Source organism: Anabrus simplex, chromosome 1 (assembly GCF_040414725.1).
Source record: "Anabrus simplex isolate iqAnaSimp1 chromosome 1, ASM4041472v1, whole genome shotgun sequence".
Lineage (NCBI taxonomy): Eukaryota > Metazoa > Arthropoda > Insecta > Orthoptera > Tettigoniidae > Anabrus > Anabrus simplex.
The window spans coordinates 626,023,289-626,043,310 of NC_090265.1; the positions used below are offsets into that span (position 1 = coordinate 626,023,289).

Sequence of the window (20,022 nt, forward strand, 5' to 3'; positions counted from 1 at the left end):
TATAAACAACTTTCGTTATGATCATAATTTACCTTACTATTTAAATGATGGAGAAATTTACTATTTTCTGCGGGTGTCATGGTCTGCGTGTGTGACCGACAGACCGACAACGAACCTACAGGTTACCATGGCAACGTCTCTGACTGCTTGCCAGCAGGGAAGTAACGTATTGCCATTTTCCTCGTCATGCCTTGAAATCCGTGGTTGTTGCTAGGGTAGAAGGCAAGAGAAGCGTCAATCGGCCATTCTGCGGGATATTGGCGGAATATCGTTGGAGTTTATAACCGCCCTCGAATAGCTTATGTAATAACACCATTAGTCATCTTCTTAACTGCTGACCTAAGAATGCCTGCGCCTAAATTTCTCCTCGGTTACATCTTTCTTATATCCATAACTCACACCAGCATAATTTATTGAGGGGCATTTGATTTTTCAATACATTCACTTGGTACTTAAATATTTGTCGTCATCCGGCTGTCCTCAGTTTTAATCCATTTTCTATTAATTTCAACTTTCTTTACTGAATTATTTTCTTCCTTAATTACTCCGTATGTATGCGAGTGCTAATCCCGAAAGCTTGACACTCTCTCCTTTGAGGAAATATTCTAAGCTATGCAAATGTATAACTTTTGGCCCCGGAAAATATCGAAATATGGATGCAATTTTAACGACGGTGCAGACCTTCGTTTCGGGATAATTGGTGGCTAATCGGTAAGTCTTATCACAAATCAGAAAGCACAATCGCTTTTTATTTTGGAGAGGTCTAAAAATTTGGACCTATGACTTTTTGTCTATTTCGATCCCTTATACGTTAAATAGAGCTGTATTTCTCGATTTCAAGTTAATTTTGTACTTTTACACGTTTGGCACACTTATAGGTAAGATAGAATCATGACATTCGGCACGCACATTGACATGACCAGTGGCCATTTGATAGCCAAATTTTATGATTCTAGCTCTCACACGAGTATTACAAATATAAAGTAGTATGCGAAAACTGTACAAAATTTCACACCATTCAATGATTCTAACTCAATCTAACCCATACATATAGGAGATACGAGAAGATGTCATGGGACCATCCATGTAGAACAATGAACGTGTCGTCTGATAGTGAAGTCCGTTTGTAGATATGTCGCACAGTTCCAAAGCAGTAACTCTCGAAATAAAGGTCTGCACTTCTAGAGTGTGTCTGTACATTGACTATTTTGGCGACATTTTTGTACAGTTATCCGTTTCGGGTGTAATAATGACCATCTGCATATTTTTAGCTTTGGTGTCTGTCCGTTTGTCTATAACTTGGAAACTACTGGATGTATTGCCACCAAACTTCATATTTAGAATCCACCTGTCCTTGGGTAGGTTTTAGGGCAAATATTGTTTCTAAATCCATGAACTGACTGGGGGTTTATACGAAACCGAAATCGTGATTTTGCACTTCCACAAAATATACACAACCAAAATAGAAATCTACCTGTCTTTATGGAAATTAATTTCTAAACCTTTTTTCTCATGTGCATCATTTCGATAAGAGGATTTAAGGGAGATATTAACAGACCGTTTTTCGGTACAAGTCCCACCGGACTTAACTTAAGAACGGGTGCGTGTTGAGCGTATTTCTTACAACTTGAAAACTATTGAAGATATTTGAACCAAACTTTATATTTAGCATCCACATTTCCAAAGGTAAATTTTAAAGGTCAATAACATTTCCTGTTCCCGAAATGGACTGGCGGTTTATAGGGAACCGAAATGGTGAATTTACTCTTCCACAATATATACAGTACAAGATCAACCTGACTGGAAATCGACCAAATTTGTTGGAAATCCATTTCTAAAACTTTTTTTCATGTGCATTTTTTCGACAGGAAGATTAATACGGGAGATATCATGAATGGTCGGTTTTGCAGGTTAAGTCCAGCAGACATACACCAAAAGGTGCAGATTCCTTATCTATCTATATAAATGAAATCGTAACGACTGTGTGCCTGTACATTGACTATTTTGGCGAAATTTTCGTACAGCTACGCGTTTAAGGGATAATAATGACCATCTGCATATTTTTTGGTTTAGTTTCCTGAAAGTCTTAATTTTAACCCTCCTCGTCCAAAATCCACATTGCGGCATAATCTGCCAGACGAACAAGAAAATTGAAATTCGGCAAAATTATACGTTTTAGGCTGTAACGGACAGAACATTTCCAAGATCTTTAAATTTTTCAATTTTTATCCCCGAAGAATATCGAAATATGGAGGCAATTTTAATGATGGTGCAGACTTCCGGGAAGTCCTATCACATAACGGATGGCACAATCTCCATTCAATTTGGAGTGATCTACAACCTTGGTATTATGACTTTTTGTCGTATCTGTATCCCTTTTACGTTTGATTTTTGTCTATTTCTCGATGTTCAGTAAATTTGGACTTTTCACATGCATAATTCATACTTTCAATCACTTATAAGAAAGATAGAATCATCAAACTCTACACGAAAATTGGCCCACCCAGTAGCCATATGTGAGCCAAATGCTATGTGTGTAGCTGTCACATAATTATCTGAAAAGTAATGCAATGTGAAATAATCTTACAAAAATTTTAAAATTTTACCCTATTCAGCGTTTCTAACTCAATCTGACCCATGAATAGATAATATATCATAGGACCAGCCATTTAGGCCGCTAAATCCGGCGTCTTATGGTACAATCCTTTGTCCATATGACGTACCGTTTAGCAGCAGTTAATCTGTAAATGAAGGTCTGCAATATTGTAAGCATGCATATACTTTCGTATGTCGATCTATATATATATATATACACTGATGTCGTTTTGTAGCGATCGAGAAAGGGTGTGTCTGCTATTGTAATCAGTACTCCCCATACCGACTTTGACTGGCAGTAGGAATGGGGTCCTTCTCCAACACCTGTGTAACTGGCATTAGTAAGGAAGTCCTACCATTGTAATGAATAATTCACTTCTCGATTTGACTTGCAGAAGGCAAGGGTGCCCGCCCTTAAAAACAAATTTATCCAACTGAAACGTGACTGGCATTAGGCATAGTGGCCTGCTATTTTGATGGAAACTCATCAACTTGGTGTGACTGGTAGTAAGCTGGCTGGGTGTAGGAAAAGGGGCCTGTCATTATAATAACTGCACAACTCAATTTCGACTGGTAGTAGGGAAGTTGCCTGCCATCCTAATGAAAACTCCCCAACTGTAATCTGTGTGGAAGTAGGAAAGGCGGCCTGCCATTGTAACGAAAACTCCCCAAATCGATTTTGACCGCGCAGTAGCCGATGGCGCCTGCAATTATAATGAAAACTTCCCAACTCGATTGTGAAAGGCAGTAGGCAAGTGAGCCTGCCGTTATCACAAATCCGTAATATGCACTTTACATTGGAAACACCGTATTGGGAACTTCCCCATGTTGTTTCTCGGATAACGCTAAGAGACATGCCATTTTAAAACAATCTCATTTACTGCATGTACAGTATTTACTTCGATATTCGAATACAATGTAGAATAAAATAATATGCATTATTCAAGCTGACCAGAAATGGTTCATTTCCTAACATTCGTGCCTGACACGTCTAATCATAACGCAAAAGGTGGCCGTAAAATTGTAAACAGAAAGTTTATGCATTTTGTCTCATAAAACATATACGCATAGAGAATAGACAGACTACAGAATTAACAAACGGATCTCTTCAGTCAATTTCTCTCGCCGTCGAGGGGATTGACTTGGTCATTACGTTTCACATGTTAACTAATGACAAAATACCAACTGTCAGCATTACAGGATTGATCCCAAGATTCCCTTTCCCGAACATGGAAGAACAATTACCGTTCAGAAATAACCAGCATTTGCCTGTGGCTTCACAAGCATGAGAAATAATTTTGTGACCACTTATCGAACTAATGAACACGGAAACTGTATCAAAATACGTTCAATATAATTTTAGTAATGTTGGAACAAGTTTGTTGCTGTTGACTTGTTGACGGAAGTTGAATTTACAATTTGCTTTACGTCGCACCGACACAGATAGCTCTTACGGTGACGATGGAATAGGAAAGGGCCAGGAGCGGGAAGGAAGAGACCGTGGCCTTAATTAAGGTACAGCTCCAGCATTTTCCTGGTGAGAAAATGGAAACCACGGAAAACATCTTCAGGGTTACCGACAGTGGGGTTCGAACCCGCTATCTCCTGAATACCTGTTAACAGTTCCGTGACCAAAAGTACGCAGCCACTCGCTCGGCAGAAGTTTTATATTTTCAGAAATAAGATAATATGAGTGTAGGGAAAGCATCAGCCCATAGAAATTTGTTTAAAGTGGGCATATAACACCGCGATCGGGTTCGGGGAACTATAGTACTGGCGCCTCCAAGTGGTACACTATTTTTAAAAAACACAAAATGCACACTTATAATTTTATGTGACTGTTGATATTGTGATCATAGCCGTGAGGCCTCTAGTTTTACGTGGAATCTGAACCACAGGGACGTCTTTTCATTTCAAACAATCCATATGCAATGGCCATGATTCGCAACACAGCCGCCTTGGTGAGAGGCATGGCATTATGCCATTCAGCTATCACGCCCTACTATACAGCACCACAACTGATGTCTCATAACAACATGGATGGTGCTAGAATACGATACTTCGGATGACTACGGATTCCACGCAGCGATCAGAAGAAAAGAAAGTGCCAAACAAGACCGATATCATTAGCAAGATGCCAATAGTGATCGAAATCGACTTTCAACATATTACAGTAGGCCTTGTTACATACATTTAGTACGCGTTGAAGAGATGTTAAGTACAGAACTAAAATGGCCAACCGGATAACAGTGGGATCCGAACCCACAACCTCCCAATATCGCGTCGGTTGCTCTAATTGAGCTATGGTGGCCTAGGTCATCTTTGTTCTGTTGAAAAGGATCTAAGCTACACTACCGCCATCACACTGTAGAGTGCGTGCAAGTCGCCCTTTGAGGGCTAAGTCAATGAATATTGAATTTTCACGACCGCACTGTAATCGAAATCGACTTTCAACCTATTAGGCCGTGTTACGTACATTTAGTACATATTGAAGAGATGTTAAGTACAGAACAAAAATGGCCAATCGGACACCAGTGGGATCCGAACCCACAACAGTAACGGTAGCCTGCGAGGGAAGTCGCTGACTCGCTGTTCGCTCTTCTCTAGGTGACAAGCGGTATTCTCAATTAAAAATGTCATTCTCAGCTCCCACTTAATGAATTGAGATAAAACCAAGTGCAGGACAATTTTATGTGTGTCTTATATTGACAAGTTTTATGTTGTTTATGTTTTATGTTTATTCAATCCAAATCGAATGACAGGCAGGCAAACAGATAGAACTGTCAAAAATGATGGATACCATCTCCGCATCGTGTATACTATCAGCCTTCTCAAAACTGTGTAAAAATCGAATTTACAAATAGACACTACAGTCTTATTTCATTAGTACAAATGGCAGTCTAGGGAGAAACAGAGTAGAACCCCCTAATATAACTGTAATGTATTGTATTGCAGAGAAAATAAGGAGCATTTTTCTAATGGTATTAAAGAAACTGGAAATAAATTATTGTTATTGTGCAATTTTATTCAGGGTCTAAAGTCATTATTGTATACTTACTGTGAGCAAGGAACTTGCATACTTATCTGTAATTAAGATGTATAGTACGCGAACCTTTTCTTCAGCCCAAGTTCCCATTCAGCACTATGGAGCTCAGGGATCAAGAAAAGGTTCGCGTACCATATTGCTGGTTAAGATCTATGATTATCTGGCGCTATAATTGATAGCCACCAGAAGTCGCTGTAGTTTGGAATCGAACCACATAAAATACGTTTATTAGTTTGCTTACGGAATGTAAGATGGCATGCATAAAACGGAGTGTGAAATTAAAAGGAATAAATAGACTTCACGGAATTGAGTTGCAGCATTCAAAACGTAGAACCAAGACAGGACATATTGTAATACAACACTTTACTTTGCATGAGAGCTTAAGCAAATCTTTTCACAATTTCTTAGCTCTGCAAGCAGTAAATACATTAAGTACCATTTAAATACAAAGTACAGATAAGCCATGTGAAGGAGCAGAACTTGTATCGTGAAATCTACTGATTGTGTTGCCACACATATAATGAAGCGTTACCACAAGCAGTGAAACTGGCATAGCTTACGTATAAAAAGATGCAATATTTCGCAAAAACTAAACATTCCTCGTGCAGAAACGATAACGTGCAAAAATCACCTTAGCTTCTTGATTTTATATCCGATATAAGATAATATTCTGATATAAAGAACTGATTAAGCGATTAAACAGTTCAGGAAATCAGCTTATTATATAAAAACCAATTAACTTTGATTAGATAAGAATGCTTAAGTCACATAATGTCTTACAAAAAACAATGCTTTTGGTCACTTCTACCCATGCAGGCATGCGACTGTTAATTATACAGTACACTACATCAACTCATTACCTTGTACAATGAGGTACTACGTTCTTACTTTTTTAAGGGAACTCATAAATAACAAATAGCTTACTTCAAACCATTTAGATATCTACCTTATTTGCATAACTCATAAGAATCATTAGAGATTTTATTTAAAAATATTGTTTGCGGCATGTGTTAGCTATATTAATAATACGTCCCACCCACTTACAAGGAATGTTCGAAAATGGTCGAAAGATAATGGTTTAATATTGAACAAGACAAACAGTTCAGCTGTAATCAGTGTTTGCTGTACTAATATTAACTGTCCAAACCGCCAATTACATATGTTTATGCCGGGTTAAGTACCTCGCACGATAGAGCGCTGGCCTTCTGAGGCCCAACTTGGCAGGTTCGATCCTGGCTCAGTCCGGTGGTATCTGAAGGTGCTCAAATACGTCAGCCTCGTATCGGTAGATTTACTGGCACGTTAAATTTCGTCACCTCAGCGTCTCCGAAAACCGTTAAAGTAGTTAGTGAGACGTAAAATCAATAACATTATTATATATGTTTATGAGTTTTGATAAAGAAATTAACTTTTGGAATATTTTTACTACGTACGCAATTTTAAAAAGATGTTTTAATGAAAGTGTACCTGGAGTAACATATCCTCACTTGAGCTATAGGACAGTTGCCTAGGATTTCGAGGCAAATGAATATTTTGAAAGACTCCTCATTATACGGGATTGAGCTATAGGATAGTTGCCTAGGATTTCGTGGCAAATGAATATTTTGAAAGACGACTCATTATACAAGAGAAAAGTCTAAAGAATCATTTTCATATTTTGAATTGAACTACGTGCACAAATTATTTCAAAACTAATATTATGACACTTTGTTCGGTAGACATCTAATGTACATATATGTACTCATTAAACACAATAAACCGGGCGAATTGCCCGTGCGGTTAGGGGCGTGCGGCTAAGAGCTTGCATCCGGGAGCTAGTGGGTTCGAATCCCACTGTCGGCAGCCCTGAAGATGGTTTTCCGTGGTTTCCCATTTTCACACCAGGCTGTACCTAAATTAAGGCCACGGCCGCTTCCTTCCAACTCCTAGGCCTTTCCTATCCCATCGTCGCTATAAGAGCTATCTGTGTCGGTGCGACGTAAAGCCACTAGCAAAAAATACAATAAACACAATAAAACTTTGACTACTAGGAACAGTGAGATTCACAATTATAACATAAGAAAAATAAATGATTATCACATGAGTTTCAGCCACACTAAAACGATGAACCATAAGCCCATACGTGGAGGGTATGTTACTCTAGAGTAAACTGCCTAAGTATATCAAGAGTCTGAATGATAAACATTTTCAAACAACATTAAAACATTACTTAACTAACAAGTGCCTATATTCCTTAAAGAAGCTGTAAAATCAGATTGTGTTTTTTTTAAATTGTATACACATTAGAACTCCCATTCATCCAATGTGCTTATGCGCAAAACGGTTTATTATCAAGAATTAAACATGTATAGTTACTATGAGCAACTAAATTTTGTACAATAAACATTGTTTAGAGTTGAACTTCCCATCTTATTCAATATTACACTAATGTCAGGCACTTAGACAACATTCCTTCTAACCTCAGGTCTGGGAACTGTCTATTTCAGAGTAGGCTTACTTACAATCACTTGGACAAAGTTTCCGAGGATTAGTAGTACAGAGTGGCGGCCTTCGGATTCCCAGATCGTGGCTTCAAATCTGGGGGCGGTAGGCGAAATTGTGAATGGTGAAAAAAGAAGTTCGTCACGTCAACGACTGTTTACAAAGCAAAATGAAATTCAGCAAAAGGTCGTCAAATAGAGTTTTAGTTTCTCTACCACCTGGTAGAGTAAAAACAGAACGTCGGTACTGACGTACAGGTAGCCAAAATGGCGTCAAATCAAAATACCAGAACACAGCAGCTGAGGTCATATGGTTACTATTGTTATTACTTGGAAGACAGAGATCTGAAGATTACTCCATAGACATTAGACCAAAGAGCAGATAAGAAAGAACAAAATGGGAGCCTGTTCGGTGTATGTGTTTTAAGACCCAGTAATCAGTTCGTGATTATTACTCTCTTCACACTCATAAGTTGCGAAATCTTGGAGTTAAACGCATGGCTTTGTTTACTTTAACAACACGTAGACGCACTAAATGCACCCATTCCACTTTTAAAACTACCTAGGATTATACATTTACAATTTTTTTACGTCACTCCCACACAAATAGGTCTTACGGCGACGATAGGATAGGAGAGAACTAGGAGTGGGAAGGAAGCGACCGTGGCCTTAAATTAAGGTACTGTTCCAGCAATTGCCTGGTGTGAAAATGGGAAACCACAAAGAAATATCTTCAGGGCTTCCGACAGTGGGCCTTGAACCCACATCTCCCGAATGCTAGTTGACAGCTACTTGACCCAAACCACGCAGCCACTCGCTCGGTCTAGAATTATTTGTAGTGGTTGGTAACATAACCCACAATGTTTTTCGTTATATTAACATCACGAATCATGTGAAAAAAGGAATCTTGCATCCGGGAGATAGCAGGTTCGAATCCCGCTATCGGCAGCCCTGAAGATGGTTTTCCGTGGTTTCCCATTTTCACACCAGGCAAATGCCGGGGCTGTACCTTAATTAAGGCCAGGGCCGCTTCTTTCCAACTCCTAGGCCTTTCCTATCGCATCGTCGCCATAAGACCTATCTGTGTCGGTGCGACGTAAAGCCCCTAGCAAAAAAAAAAAAAGAATCTCAGATCTATTTTTCTACAACCACATATTAAAACCAATGCCATTAGACATGCACGATTTAAAGCAAAGAAAAGCATGCCTAGCAAACGGATTATTCATTCTAAACGAATATCATGCACTTTTTGGCACATGATTTTTTGGAGTTAACTCAAGAATAAGGATTAAAATGCTACAAAGCAATAGCACGCAACATTCAGCACCCAGCTTACCCATGCCGATGTGGATGAAGCATATAGTCCCTAAAAGAGAAAATGCAATATATATCCTTGTCATGGCATTTATCACAGCTTCCAAGATGTTTCAACAAATTATCATTTCATTTGAATGAAACTCAAATATGCATTGCAACAGTAATTCATTCTAATTTAACACTATGTTTTAAAACACATTTTATATTGCCCTTTGAAAATATTACGTTAGAGAAGTATGTAAAAGTATAAGATATTCCAATAGTAAAAACATTCAAACTCACATTAAGATGATGAAAGATTGTTACTGGAAGTAATAACCATCAATTAAGATTTTATTTAAAGACAGTTTGGTTAAATACAATGGGAATTTTATAAAAACTCTATAGAACGATAGTACAGGAGACTTATTTATGCAATCCAGGACTAGTAAGTTTGTAGGTTCAGAAGGACTAAGGACAGGTAAACTCTTCGAGAGGACATACAATAAAACACGCTACTAGAAGAAATTTCACAGATTTAGTTTGCCTTCTGAAAAAAAAAAAACTTAATTAATAGTGGGTTTTGAATCATTTTGTGGAGCACAAAGGATTGGCTTTTCAACTTCCTCTATTCGAAATAGTTTAGATTTGAATACTCCCAGAAAGAGCTTTCACAAATAACCAGCGTGATATATTTACAGTTTCAGTTATAGCAAATGGTTACAACAGTACCCTACAATGCTCCATGATATTATTGCATGCATTCAGGCTTTTACTCTTTATATCGTTAACAAAAGCTAACTCGAACGTGATTTCAATGCACCAGTATTACTTATGTGTCGTTTAGTAAATACATAAATGTATATCCACTCAAGTTCCATATTAAAAATGGGGAAGATGTATCGGAATTTTTCAGACTGTTACCATTTGCAGGCGTGAAAATGGGAAAATGAGGAAAACCTCCCATTTAAGGTCTTGAAGTTGAGAATCGAACCGCATACACATACAGCAATGGAGTTGATGACACTCTTGCTGTTTTAAACGACATTCACCATCAAGTCCTACAAACGTGTCACACTGATAGTGGTAAATATGACGGTAAGAACGAAGATACGCAACGATACACTGTCGAACTAAGATGGCATTAGATAAAATGTCCCGACACAATAAATAAATAAATAAATAAATAAATAAATAAATAAATAAATAAATAAATAAATAAATAAATAAATAAATAAATAATAAATAATAAATAAATAAATAAATAAATAAATAAATAAATAAATAAATAAATAAATAAATAACAGCCCCAGGTCAGGTCGCACTACGTGTAGGGGGCCTGTCCTTTTCACCTGACCTTCCATAGGTACTGTAAAGGTTTATGGTAAATAAATAAATAAAATAAAATAATTAATTAATTAATTAAAGAGATGCAAACAGGAACGAAAATTTTGCAAACTAGTCACATATCAGACGGTGGATCGAGTAATTTGCCATTTAACTCCATCACAACATTTCAAAAACGCTGAATTAGCTGTCGATAAAGTATTACGTAGACGTTTAGTCTGCTTACAAAAACTTGTATACATGAAGCTAAAGGGCACCGTATGCCACAGTTAATATTTACGGGACGTAAATGATCACTAATTCTCCTGAAATTATTTTTCTTAATTTGGCAACATGTACAGCAACTATTCACGAGCTGACACATGGGATCTCTTGATAAATACAGAGTTCTTTGTTTATTCAAACGGAGTGCAGTATGATTGATAAGTCTTCAATACTTTTTTAGCGGCGGAGATTACGCCAGTGCTCTCATCACAAAAATGCAAAGATAAAGCACGTCTTCTACAACTTGTATTCGTCAGTCTTTAGTAACAGGAATGGCACAATGAGCACAGGCCACAAGCTCACTGATAACTAGGCTGAGGATATGTCCTAAAATGCCTGTTTGATCCAGTAATTGTTAAATATGAAGAGTAAAATTAGGACGGCATAAAGGCATTTGTTAGTGTGTATAAATGCTAATTTTGACCGCTTGGGATAAAAGGATAAAAGCTTATTCAGGCGTATAAAACTTTCTTTTTGACCTTTTTCAAATTTCATTTTATTTTAGTTTTGCTTCGATATATCTCGTTGCTCGGCACTGCGTATTTGACCACTGTGTATTTTTCAAGATTGTCTGGGGTAAATTTATGCCTCATTTCAGTCGGGATATTTTTCTAAATCGAGAATGTACTCTCAATCTCGCAGGATGCGATCGACTTCATTATAGTTTCAGCTGTTTGTTGTTTAAAGGGGCCTAACAGCTACGTCATCGGCCCCTAATGGTACGAGATGGAACAAAAGGACATGATAACATTTTAAAAATATATCCACTGACTAGAATTTAAAATAAATGATGATGAAAAATGATTATGAAATTAAAGCAAGCAGTGGATCTAATTCGCAATGCCTTGTTTTCTAATGAAATTATTGAAAATACAGGTTACAATGGAATAAGGCATTGCCTTGAAGTACGGAGAAATATATCATTCAAGTTAGAGTTAAAATAACACATTAAAATACGCAAACACGAACTAAAATAGAATCAATGGATTAAAAGTGTATTTAACAAAAATACACTAATATAAATACACTTTTAAACAAGATAAAAAAAGACCGCTATCCCTCATAAAATGGACGACGAGGTCTGCTGACTGCACGTCATCTCGTAGGATGAGGGAAATGGCCTCGGGAGTTGTAGACTACGGCGCAGATCGGCCAGGTCCACGCACTCCGTAAGGGTGTGTTTGATGACCGCAGCAAGTACAAACCGGGGGGGGGGGGGCGTTCACCCTCCAGTAGGTAGGAGTGCGTTACTATGCCATGGTCAATCCGAAGACCGACATAATACCACTGCTCTCCGAGAAGCCCGAAGCGAAGTCTTCCATACGTTCGTAGTTCCTTTTATCGCTCTCAGCTTATTTGGGAGAGGGGTGGCCTGGCTGGAACCCCGTAAGGCAACGATGGCAAGGTAATAGCCTCCTTGGCAACCTTATCAGCTAACTAGTTTCCCCTCTACACCAATGTGGTTCGGGAGCCAAATAAACGTAATTCTGTTGCCGGCATCCAAACACCCGGCCAGCAGGTCCTGGATCCACTGCACCAGAGGGTGCTGAGGGAAACATGCATCTACAAATTGTAGCGCGCTCAAGGAGTCGGTACACAGTAGAAAGTGTCGGCGCTCATCGGATAGTGTGTACCGCAGAGCTTCACAGATGGCAGAGAGCTCTGCTGTGTACAAACTACAGATTTTCGGTAGAGGAAAAAGAAACCTGTCATTGTCAGCAAAGAACGCACAGCCTACTCCCGCTTCTGCCCTCGAACCATACGTGAAACGACAGAATCAGGGTACCGGCCAACAACGGATAGGAAGAGTCTCCGATAAATAGAGGGGTCCGTGTTTTCCTTCGTACCGGTGTGTAAATCTAGAATGATTTCATGCCGTTGTACTATCCAAGGAGGTGCCCTACTTGGTCGTCTGACAAGACATGGAACGGAAGGTACGGTAAATAATCTGTGACTGCTATCAAAGCGTATTCCAACCGGCTGCGTTGCTAGAGGGTAAGCAGCGTACAGCCGGCGGTTTCCATTGTGGAATACGCAAGGATAGCTTGGGTGAAGAGGCATGTGTCGCAAATTTGCAGCATAGGACAGAAGTATTTGCTGGCGCCTAAGGTGTAAAGGCGGCACACCAGTTTCAGCGAACAGGCTAGCAATGGAGCTTGTACGAAAAGCTCTCGTTGCCAACCTAGCTCCGCTGTGGTGAATGCTATTCAGTTTGGCTAGGACGCTTTTCCTTGCTGATCCACATGCTGCACTGCTGTAGCCTAATCTGGATAAAAATATGTGCCCTATAAAATCGTAGGAGCACCGTGCGATCTGCCCCCCAAGTAGTGCCGCTAAGAAACTTCCAGATGTTAAGCTTCTTAGCGTATTTCGCTTTTAACTGCCGCACGTGTGGCTCCCACGATAATTTGCTATCGAAAAGGAGCCCAAGAAATCGGTAAGTGTTAACTACGGGGGCCGCGACATTCCCTGAATAAAGCTCAGGATGAGAGTGAAGAGTGCGCTTCCGGCTTAAGCTTCTTAGCGTATTTCGTTTTTAACTGCCGCACGTGTGGCTCCCACGATAATTTGCTATCGAAAAGGAGCCCAAGAAATCGGTGTCAACTACGGGGGCCGCGACATTCCCTGAATAAAGCTCAGGATGAAAGTGAAGAGTGCGCTTCCGGCAAAAGTGCACAACAGAGCTCTTTGCGGTTGAAAACCGAAACCTATGATCTAAGGTCCACTGTTCCACTTTCCTAATTGCTTGCTGCAATTGTCGCTCGGCGAAGGCCATATTTTGCGAGCTATAATGCAGCGAAAAATCGTCTACATATAGCGGCGATATTACTGCTCAACCAGCAGCAGCGACAATACCGTTTATGGCAATCGCGAACAGACTGTTTCCTGAACGTGGTATTGCGAATATACTCTCCCTATTCGGACACGGAATAAACGGAGGGACAAAAAATTCGGAATAACTACCGGCAAGTTACCTCGGAAATGCCATTGATGCAGGAATGATAGGGTGCCGTATCGCTATGTGGTGTCATAGGCCTTTCCTAAGTCAAAGAAAACAGCCACCAAATGCTGTTTTCGGAGAAAAGCGTCCTGGATAGAACTCTCCAGGCGTACCAAGTGGTCATTAGCCCAGTGAACGGCTCGAGAACCACACCGGCATTCGGACAAAAGTCCCCTTTACTCTAGGCACCACACTATTCGGCGATTCACCGTCATCTCAAACAGCTTATACAGACAGTTAGTTAGGCAAATAGGTCTGTAATTTTCTAAATATTTAGGATTTTTGTCAGGCTTGAGGAGAGGAATTACTATACCCTCTTGCCACTGTGACGGAAACTCACCCTTTATCCAGAATCGGTTGAACACCCCAAGGAGATAGAAAAGACTATTCTCACACAGATGTTTCAACATCTGGTTATGGACATTATCTGATCCGGGAGACGTGTCCTTACAAAGCGCCAAAGCGCTGCGGAGTTCCCACTCCGTAAAGGGCACGTTACAGTCCTCTGTAGCTTGAGTGGCAAAACTAAGATGATGACTGTTTGCTTCCCGCTTCAGAGATAGGAAATCACGATGGTAATTCTCGCAACCGGATACTTCTGCAAAATGGCATGCAAGATGGTTAGCAACCGAGGGTGCATGTTGTTACGATGCGGCATGCAACGGAAATTCCCGGTACTGAGGATGGTCCTTGTACTCCGGAAAATACGTCGAAATTGAGTCCACACTTGAGATGAGTGTGTATATGACGTCATAAACGACACATACCTTTCCCAGGAAATTTTCTTACTCTGTCGAATAAGAACTCGCGCCTTAGAGCGGAGTTTCTTTTTTAATGTTACCAAGTTGGCCATAGTAGGCTGCCTACGGTACCGTTTATGAGCGCAATGTCGTCCTCTTATAACGGCTGCAATTTCTTCGTTCCAAGAGGGAACGAGCTTCCGCCGAGAAGTTCCAGAAAAGAATGGAATGGACTCCTCAACAGCAGCAGCAAGAATAACTTGTGTTATATAAGTTATATCGTCGCCTACGCTCCGGTTATTCGTATCATTAAATACTTTGGCTAATCGCCACGTTTAAGGCGAAACTCCGGAGGTAAAAATCGATATTTTGGTCATTCTGGTTAAATTTTTTAATGACTGAAATTGAAATGATTGAGTTTTTTCCTTGTCACGAAGTTATTCCGCTGAATTCAAACAATTTATCACTGTAATAATGCTTTGTTTGCCAATTGTAATTTTACATTTAAATCCCATTTTCTCCCATAATATTCTGCTAAATGTAACAAAATTTGTATGGTATATGTATCACAGCTATATTAAGAAACCTGGGAGGGATTTTTAAGTCCAAAATTTTAGAACGTAAAAATTACAAACTTTAGTACGATATATCTCCTTATATAAATTATGCACAGACAAATCGATACGTACAGCTTTTAAGAGAAGTATCATCTACGTAATTACGAATTTACATTAAGATGTTAATTACATTTCATGAAGAAATTGAATTATTAATATCAAAAAATATTCTGGAAATATTAATTGTATATGAAAGAAATGTTCGTGATATCTCTACTTTTATGTACGTGACATTTCCACAAAGTTTCGTGAAAATCCATCGGGGAGAAATCTCGATGGATTTATGTTTCAACAAAGAATAATAGGGAAATAGACACTCTCACACAGATTATCATGTATATTCCATCGAATAAGAGGAACGAGCGCTCAGCTGCAGAGGCTAACGTCACTGCGCGACTAAGTGCCGTACGCCGCGCTAAAATACGTTGCTTCTCCTGTATTCAAAATGCATAAATCCCACTCTCGTATTCATCTCTCCAATTCCCTTCCTCTGGGGCAAGGCATTGCAGAGTCCCATAATGGATTGGGGCCGATAAAATCACCCAATAAAAAGGAATGGAGGTGGGAGCTGATCTATAAAGTCAAAACTCCACGAATCAGATTCAAAGTTTTGTGCTCTTCCACTTTGACGGGGATTTCGCCAACGTGGTCGCACTTAAGAAACCGATCTGCTTGGAGCGCAGTGTTCGTCTTAAGAAGCAAACCACCATTGCGCATTTTCTTAAGATCCTCAAATTCGCCATTTAACTAGCTTGAAATCTTTGCCCATCGGTTATGGTAGCAACCAGGAACCTACCGAAGCTGGAACCCAAACTTAATTCGCTGCGCTTGTTCCCAGGGGGTTGCCCTCTTAGGGAATCAAATCTTAGATTACCCGTGGCAGGCGGAAGTGTTTCTACCCCATGCCCGAAATCAACAACCAAAGCAATACCCACCTGGTCGTAGCCGATATTGCCCGGGGTCCGATGTTAACACGATGCCTAATGCGAAATGACTTGAGGCAATGAGCACTAGGACTCCCTCCAATCACCCGCAACAACATGTACCCTATAGCGTGTACAGAGTAATAAATATAGAGACAAAATAAAATAAAATACAATAATATGTCCTGAAATTCGGCTGTGCGGGGACCTGTGTTGTCGGGCGGATACTACTGCATGGGTACATGGCGCTCCCACCCGAAGGCTTCCCGAGGTCACGATCGGGATTTCGAGCGTAATCGCACTCGTAAAAAGCCCATCTCCGAGCAGTACGCATGGCCACATGATCTTTTTAGTCGCCTTCTACGACAGGCAGGGATTACCTGTAAAAATATTCAGCCCCTCCTATCCACAGGGGGTCCAACACATGATACCAAACCGCAATCCATGTCCACGCCAAGGTCACCCCTTTTAGTCCCTCTTACGACAGGCAGGGGATACCGTGGGTGTATTCTTCGTCTGTCTCTCCCACCCACAGGGGGTTGAGGTCAATAAAAAATGTCACTTCCAAATGCAGTAAAATCTCTATTTTACATTATTCAGGCGATCATTTACAGTTTAAATAGCTAAGTAATTAGCTGTAGAAATTCTGGCTTCATCCTGAATGGTTAACGTTGAGGCTTTCGGGTCAGAGGGTCCGGCAAGAGAGGATCGCGAGTCCTAACTCTGCCACTACTAAAGACAAGTATCTAGTGGATAATGCTTGTACCCACTGAGCCAGAGAGGTCAATGAGTTCCTTGAGACGCTCGGCGTACAGTGAATGGTGTAGCTGGCATATTATGTGGAAATTGATAATATTAATTTGAAATCGCATTTGCATATAGTTAATAGCAAAATAGAAATGCATTCGGTATGATAAATTTGTTCATTTATTTTAAACTGATATAGGCCAAAGCATAATATAGAAAAAATACATTGCTGAAATGAAATGATGTATGACTTTCAGTGCCGAGAGTGTCCGAGGGCAATTATATTGATGCAAAATCAGAATATTAAAAAGAAGGTACCGGTATACAAAATTGACGTCATTTATGTTCACGAACCAGTGGAACTGTTCAAGGATTTTATTCTGTCATGCATATTCTCCTATTGCTTACAATTAAATTATATTTACTGAAATATCATTCAGAATTAATTCAAATTTTTCTTCAAAACGCTAAATTAAAATGTGTAAACTCTACAACATGTTAAAAGTACAAATTCAAATACTAAATTTCTAATTTCAAAACGCCAAAAATCACAATCTTTAATAACTATAAGCACAGCAATACCACCTCCATATAGAATAGACTAACATCATACCAAAGAACACAGGGATGTGGACCATGATGTCCCAAGCCCTTTTACATTAATCATCGACCAACTTCTTCTCGTTCTTCTCCTATTCGAGTATCGTAAAATTTGGACTATTTTTAATGGTAATGTTGTACCATAAAGTTCTCTTTTCCGTCATTTTCATGCACTGGTGTAACGGAGCATTTACAGTGTGTTTAATCTAGTCGATAATATTGTTGGAGGTCTTCGACAGTCTCTCTAGCCTTCAACCATCCCTTGCAGTATACGATTTTCAATTCCGTCCTTCCTGACAGTGTGCCCGAAATATCTCGCAATTCGTTGCTTCGCTTTGGAATTCGGGCGTATTTTGATCTGCCGACCAACAACCACCACAATCATTTATCAAGTCAGTATACTTGCATCACCTGACCTTGCGGGACAAAGAAAGAAGTGTTGTATGCTACGTGCATGTGGTTTACATTGTTACCGGATGTTATCGGTCTGAATATAAAATACTGCCACAAACTTCAAGGTAAAGAAAGTAACACGTTCACTTCAGAAGAATATTGAGTGTGCACTAGTCTTTCTTAGAGCTACATACATCTACTAGATCATTCTGTAGAGACTGTAAGATGAAAAAGAAAATGGAACCTCGCATTTTAATCTGTGCTCCATTCTTTTCACGCCCTCACTCCGAAGAGTATCGTCCCTACTTATGTTCTGTGGCAAATGTATAGAGTAATCGCTGGATGCCACTACTGTAACATAGTGGAGTGCAAACCAGCTAAAAACTTTACAACTGGGAAACATATGTTTACCCTGTGGGTGAGAGCGGTAAAAAGCAAAATTATCCACGGTATCCTCTACCTGTCGCAATAGGCGACTAAAAGAGGAACCTCCTATGGGCTTTAAACTTAGGAATGTGGGTTGACAAGTACGGGACTTCCAGCTGATCCTAAGCATTTCTTGTACCAAGCTCCTGCTGTCATCTTTTATATCCCACTCGTCAACTCGAGTTCTCTTCCGATCCCGATAGTGTTAGGTTTGAGAAGCCTAGGGAGTCTTTCATTTTCACACCCTTCGCGGTCATTCCCTTTCTTTTGCAGATACCCTCTTTCTTAGAAGGGTTGAACTCTTCGATTTTGTTTGTCCCTAATTAGTGTTAAGAGAGGATAGTTGCCAATTGTACTTCCTTTTAAAAATAATCACCCTACCATCACCAAACATTCCATTTTTAATGAACATATCAACTCTACTCATACAAGCGATAAACTTTTCCTACTTTTTTTAAATATGCAATAAATTGATAATATGGACAGGAGAAGCTACTATAATTCAGAAACAGGCTGACTTTTTCCAAAGTCAGCTCCACTCTAAGGAGTGGCGTCCAAGAACCCTTGGGCCTGGACAGGTAACAGGCACGACTGGTTGGTTGTTATGAAAACTACATTTCCCCACGAATAACAAAGCCCCGTTAATAGTGTATAATCCGAAACGAAAAGCTGCAGATAGTATACAATCTGTAGGTTAGGAGGAACTGATCATAACCCTCACACGATTTTTCTTCGGAATACTACATAGATGTACCTCAACAGCGGGACACTGTGGGGTGGCAAGATACTCCTGGGACCATCACCTGAGATGACTGCATGCGATCTGAACGCGACAAGAATGCGGCAATCGGCTTACAAATAAAACTATTCACACGATTTCCGAAAACAAAATAATGATTCATCTCTCACACCTGCATAGACAGAAAGAATTTCGCAACATACGGCGATTTCTGAAGTAGATATTATGCTTAGTTATTATACTGTTACAAAATAAATTTAAAAATCTCTGCAAACTAAAGTAAGGCTTGAAAACAAATAATATGATCTAAACCCACCACGTAAAAACAGAAGTCACATTATGCGAGCCAGGAGTGGCGATTCTGAGAAACCTAAAGCTCTCCAATAATACTGTGAATAGTGGAGATCATACACAACATAGTTCACACCCTTTTATGTTTCGAAATATTGCCTTCCAACGAAGGCAGCTAGTAAGACCCAGTATATATTCATTAGTTTGTTAAAGAATAGTGTAGAATAGCCATGATACAGTTTAACTCAGACTAAAATAACGGTCCTTGATTTGGTATGACTTTCAGTACAGATTAGTATAATGTCATCTTTTTACACTGATCGTATGCCGAAATGCTTCCTAAAACCCTAAAAGAATTTTGAAATAGTTCCCTGCGCCCCACTAGGATATCCAACACTTCGATGTTAGCCAGACTGAACTTCTTGAAATATGGAATGGTTGACTAGTCTAAAGGGAATTGTTTTGATACTGTAGGCTAGACTGTCAACACGTCGTACTGATCCTTTGCCAGCAGCAC

General features: G+C 39.6%; 1 protein-coding gene across 3 annotated transcripts in view; it reads right to left on the reverse strand.

Annotated features, from left to right (window-relative positions):
• The window catches only part of Papss (PAPS synthetase), a 258,890-nt gene that overhangs the window by 104,989 nt on the left and 133,879 nt on the right, over positions 1–20,022 (reverse strand). Inside the window, exon 2 of one of the 3 annotated variants that reach the window (XM_067135681.2) lies at positions 9,458–9,487. The exons of the other annotated variants lie outside the window; for them this stretch is intronic. Within the exon in view, the coding sequence (XP_066991782.1) occupies positions 9,458–9,487 (30 nt within the window). The remainder of the gene's footprint in view (positions 1–9,457; positions 9,488–20,022) is intronic. 3 annotated transcript variants of the gene reach the window in all.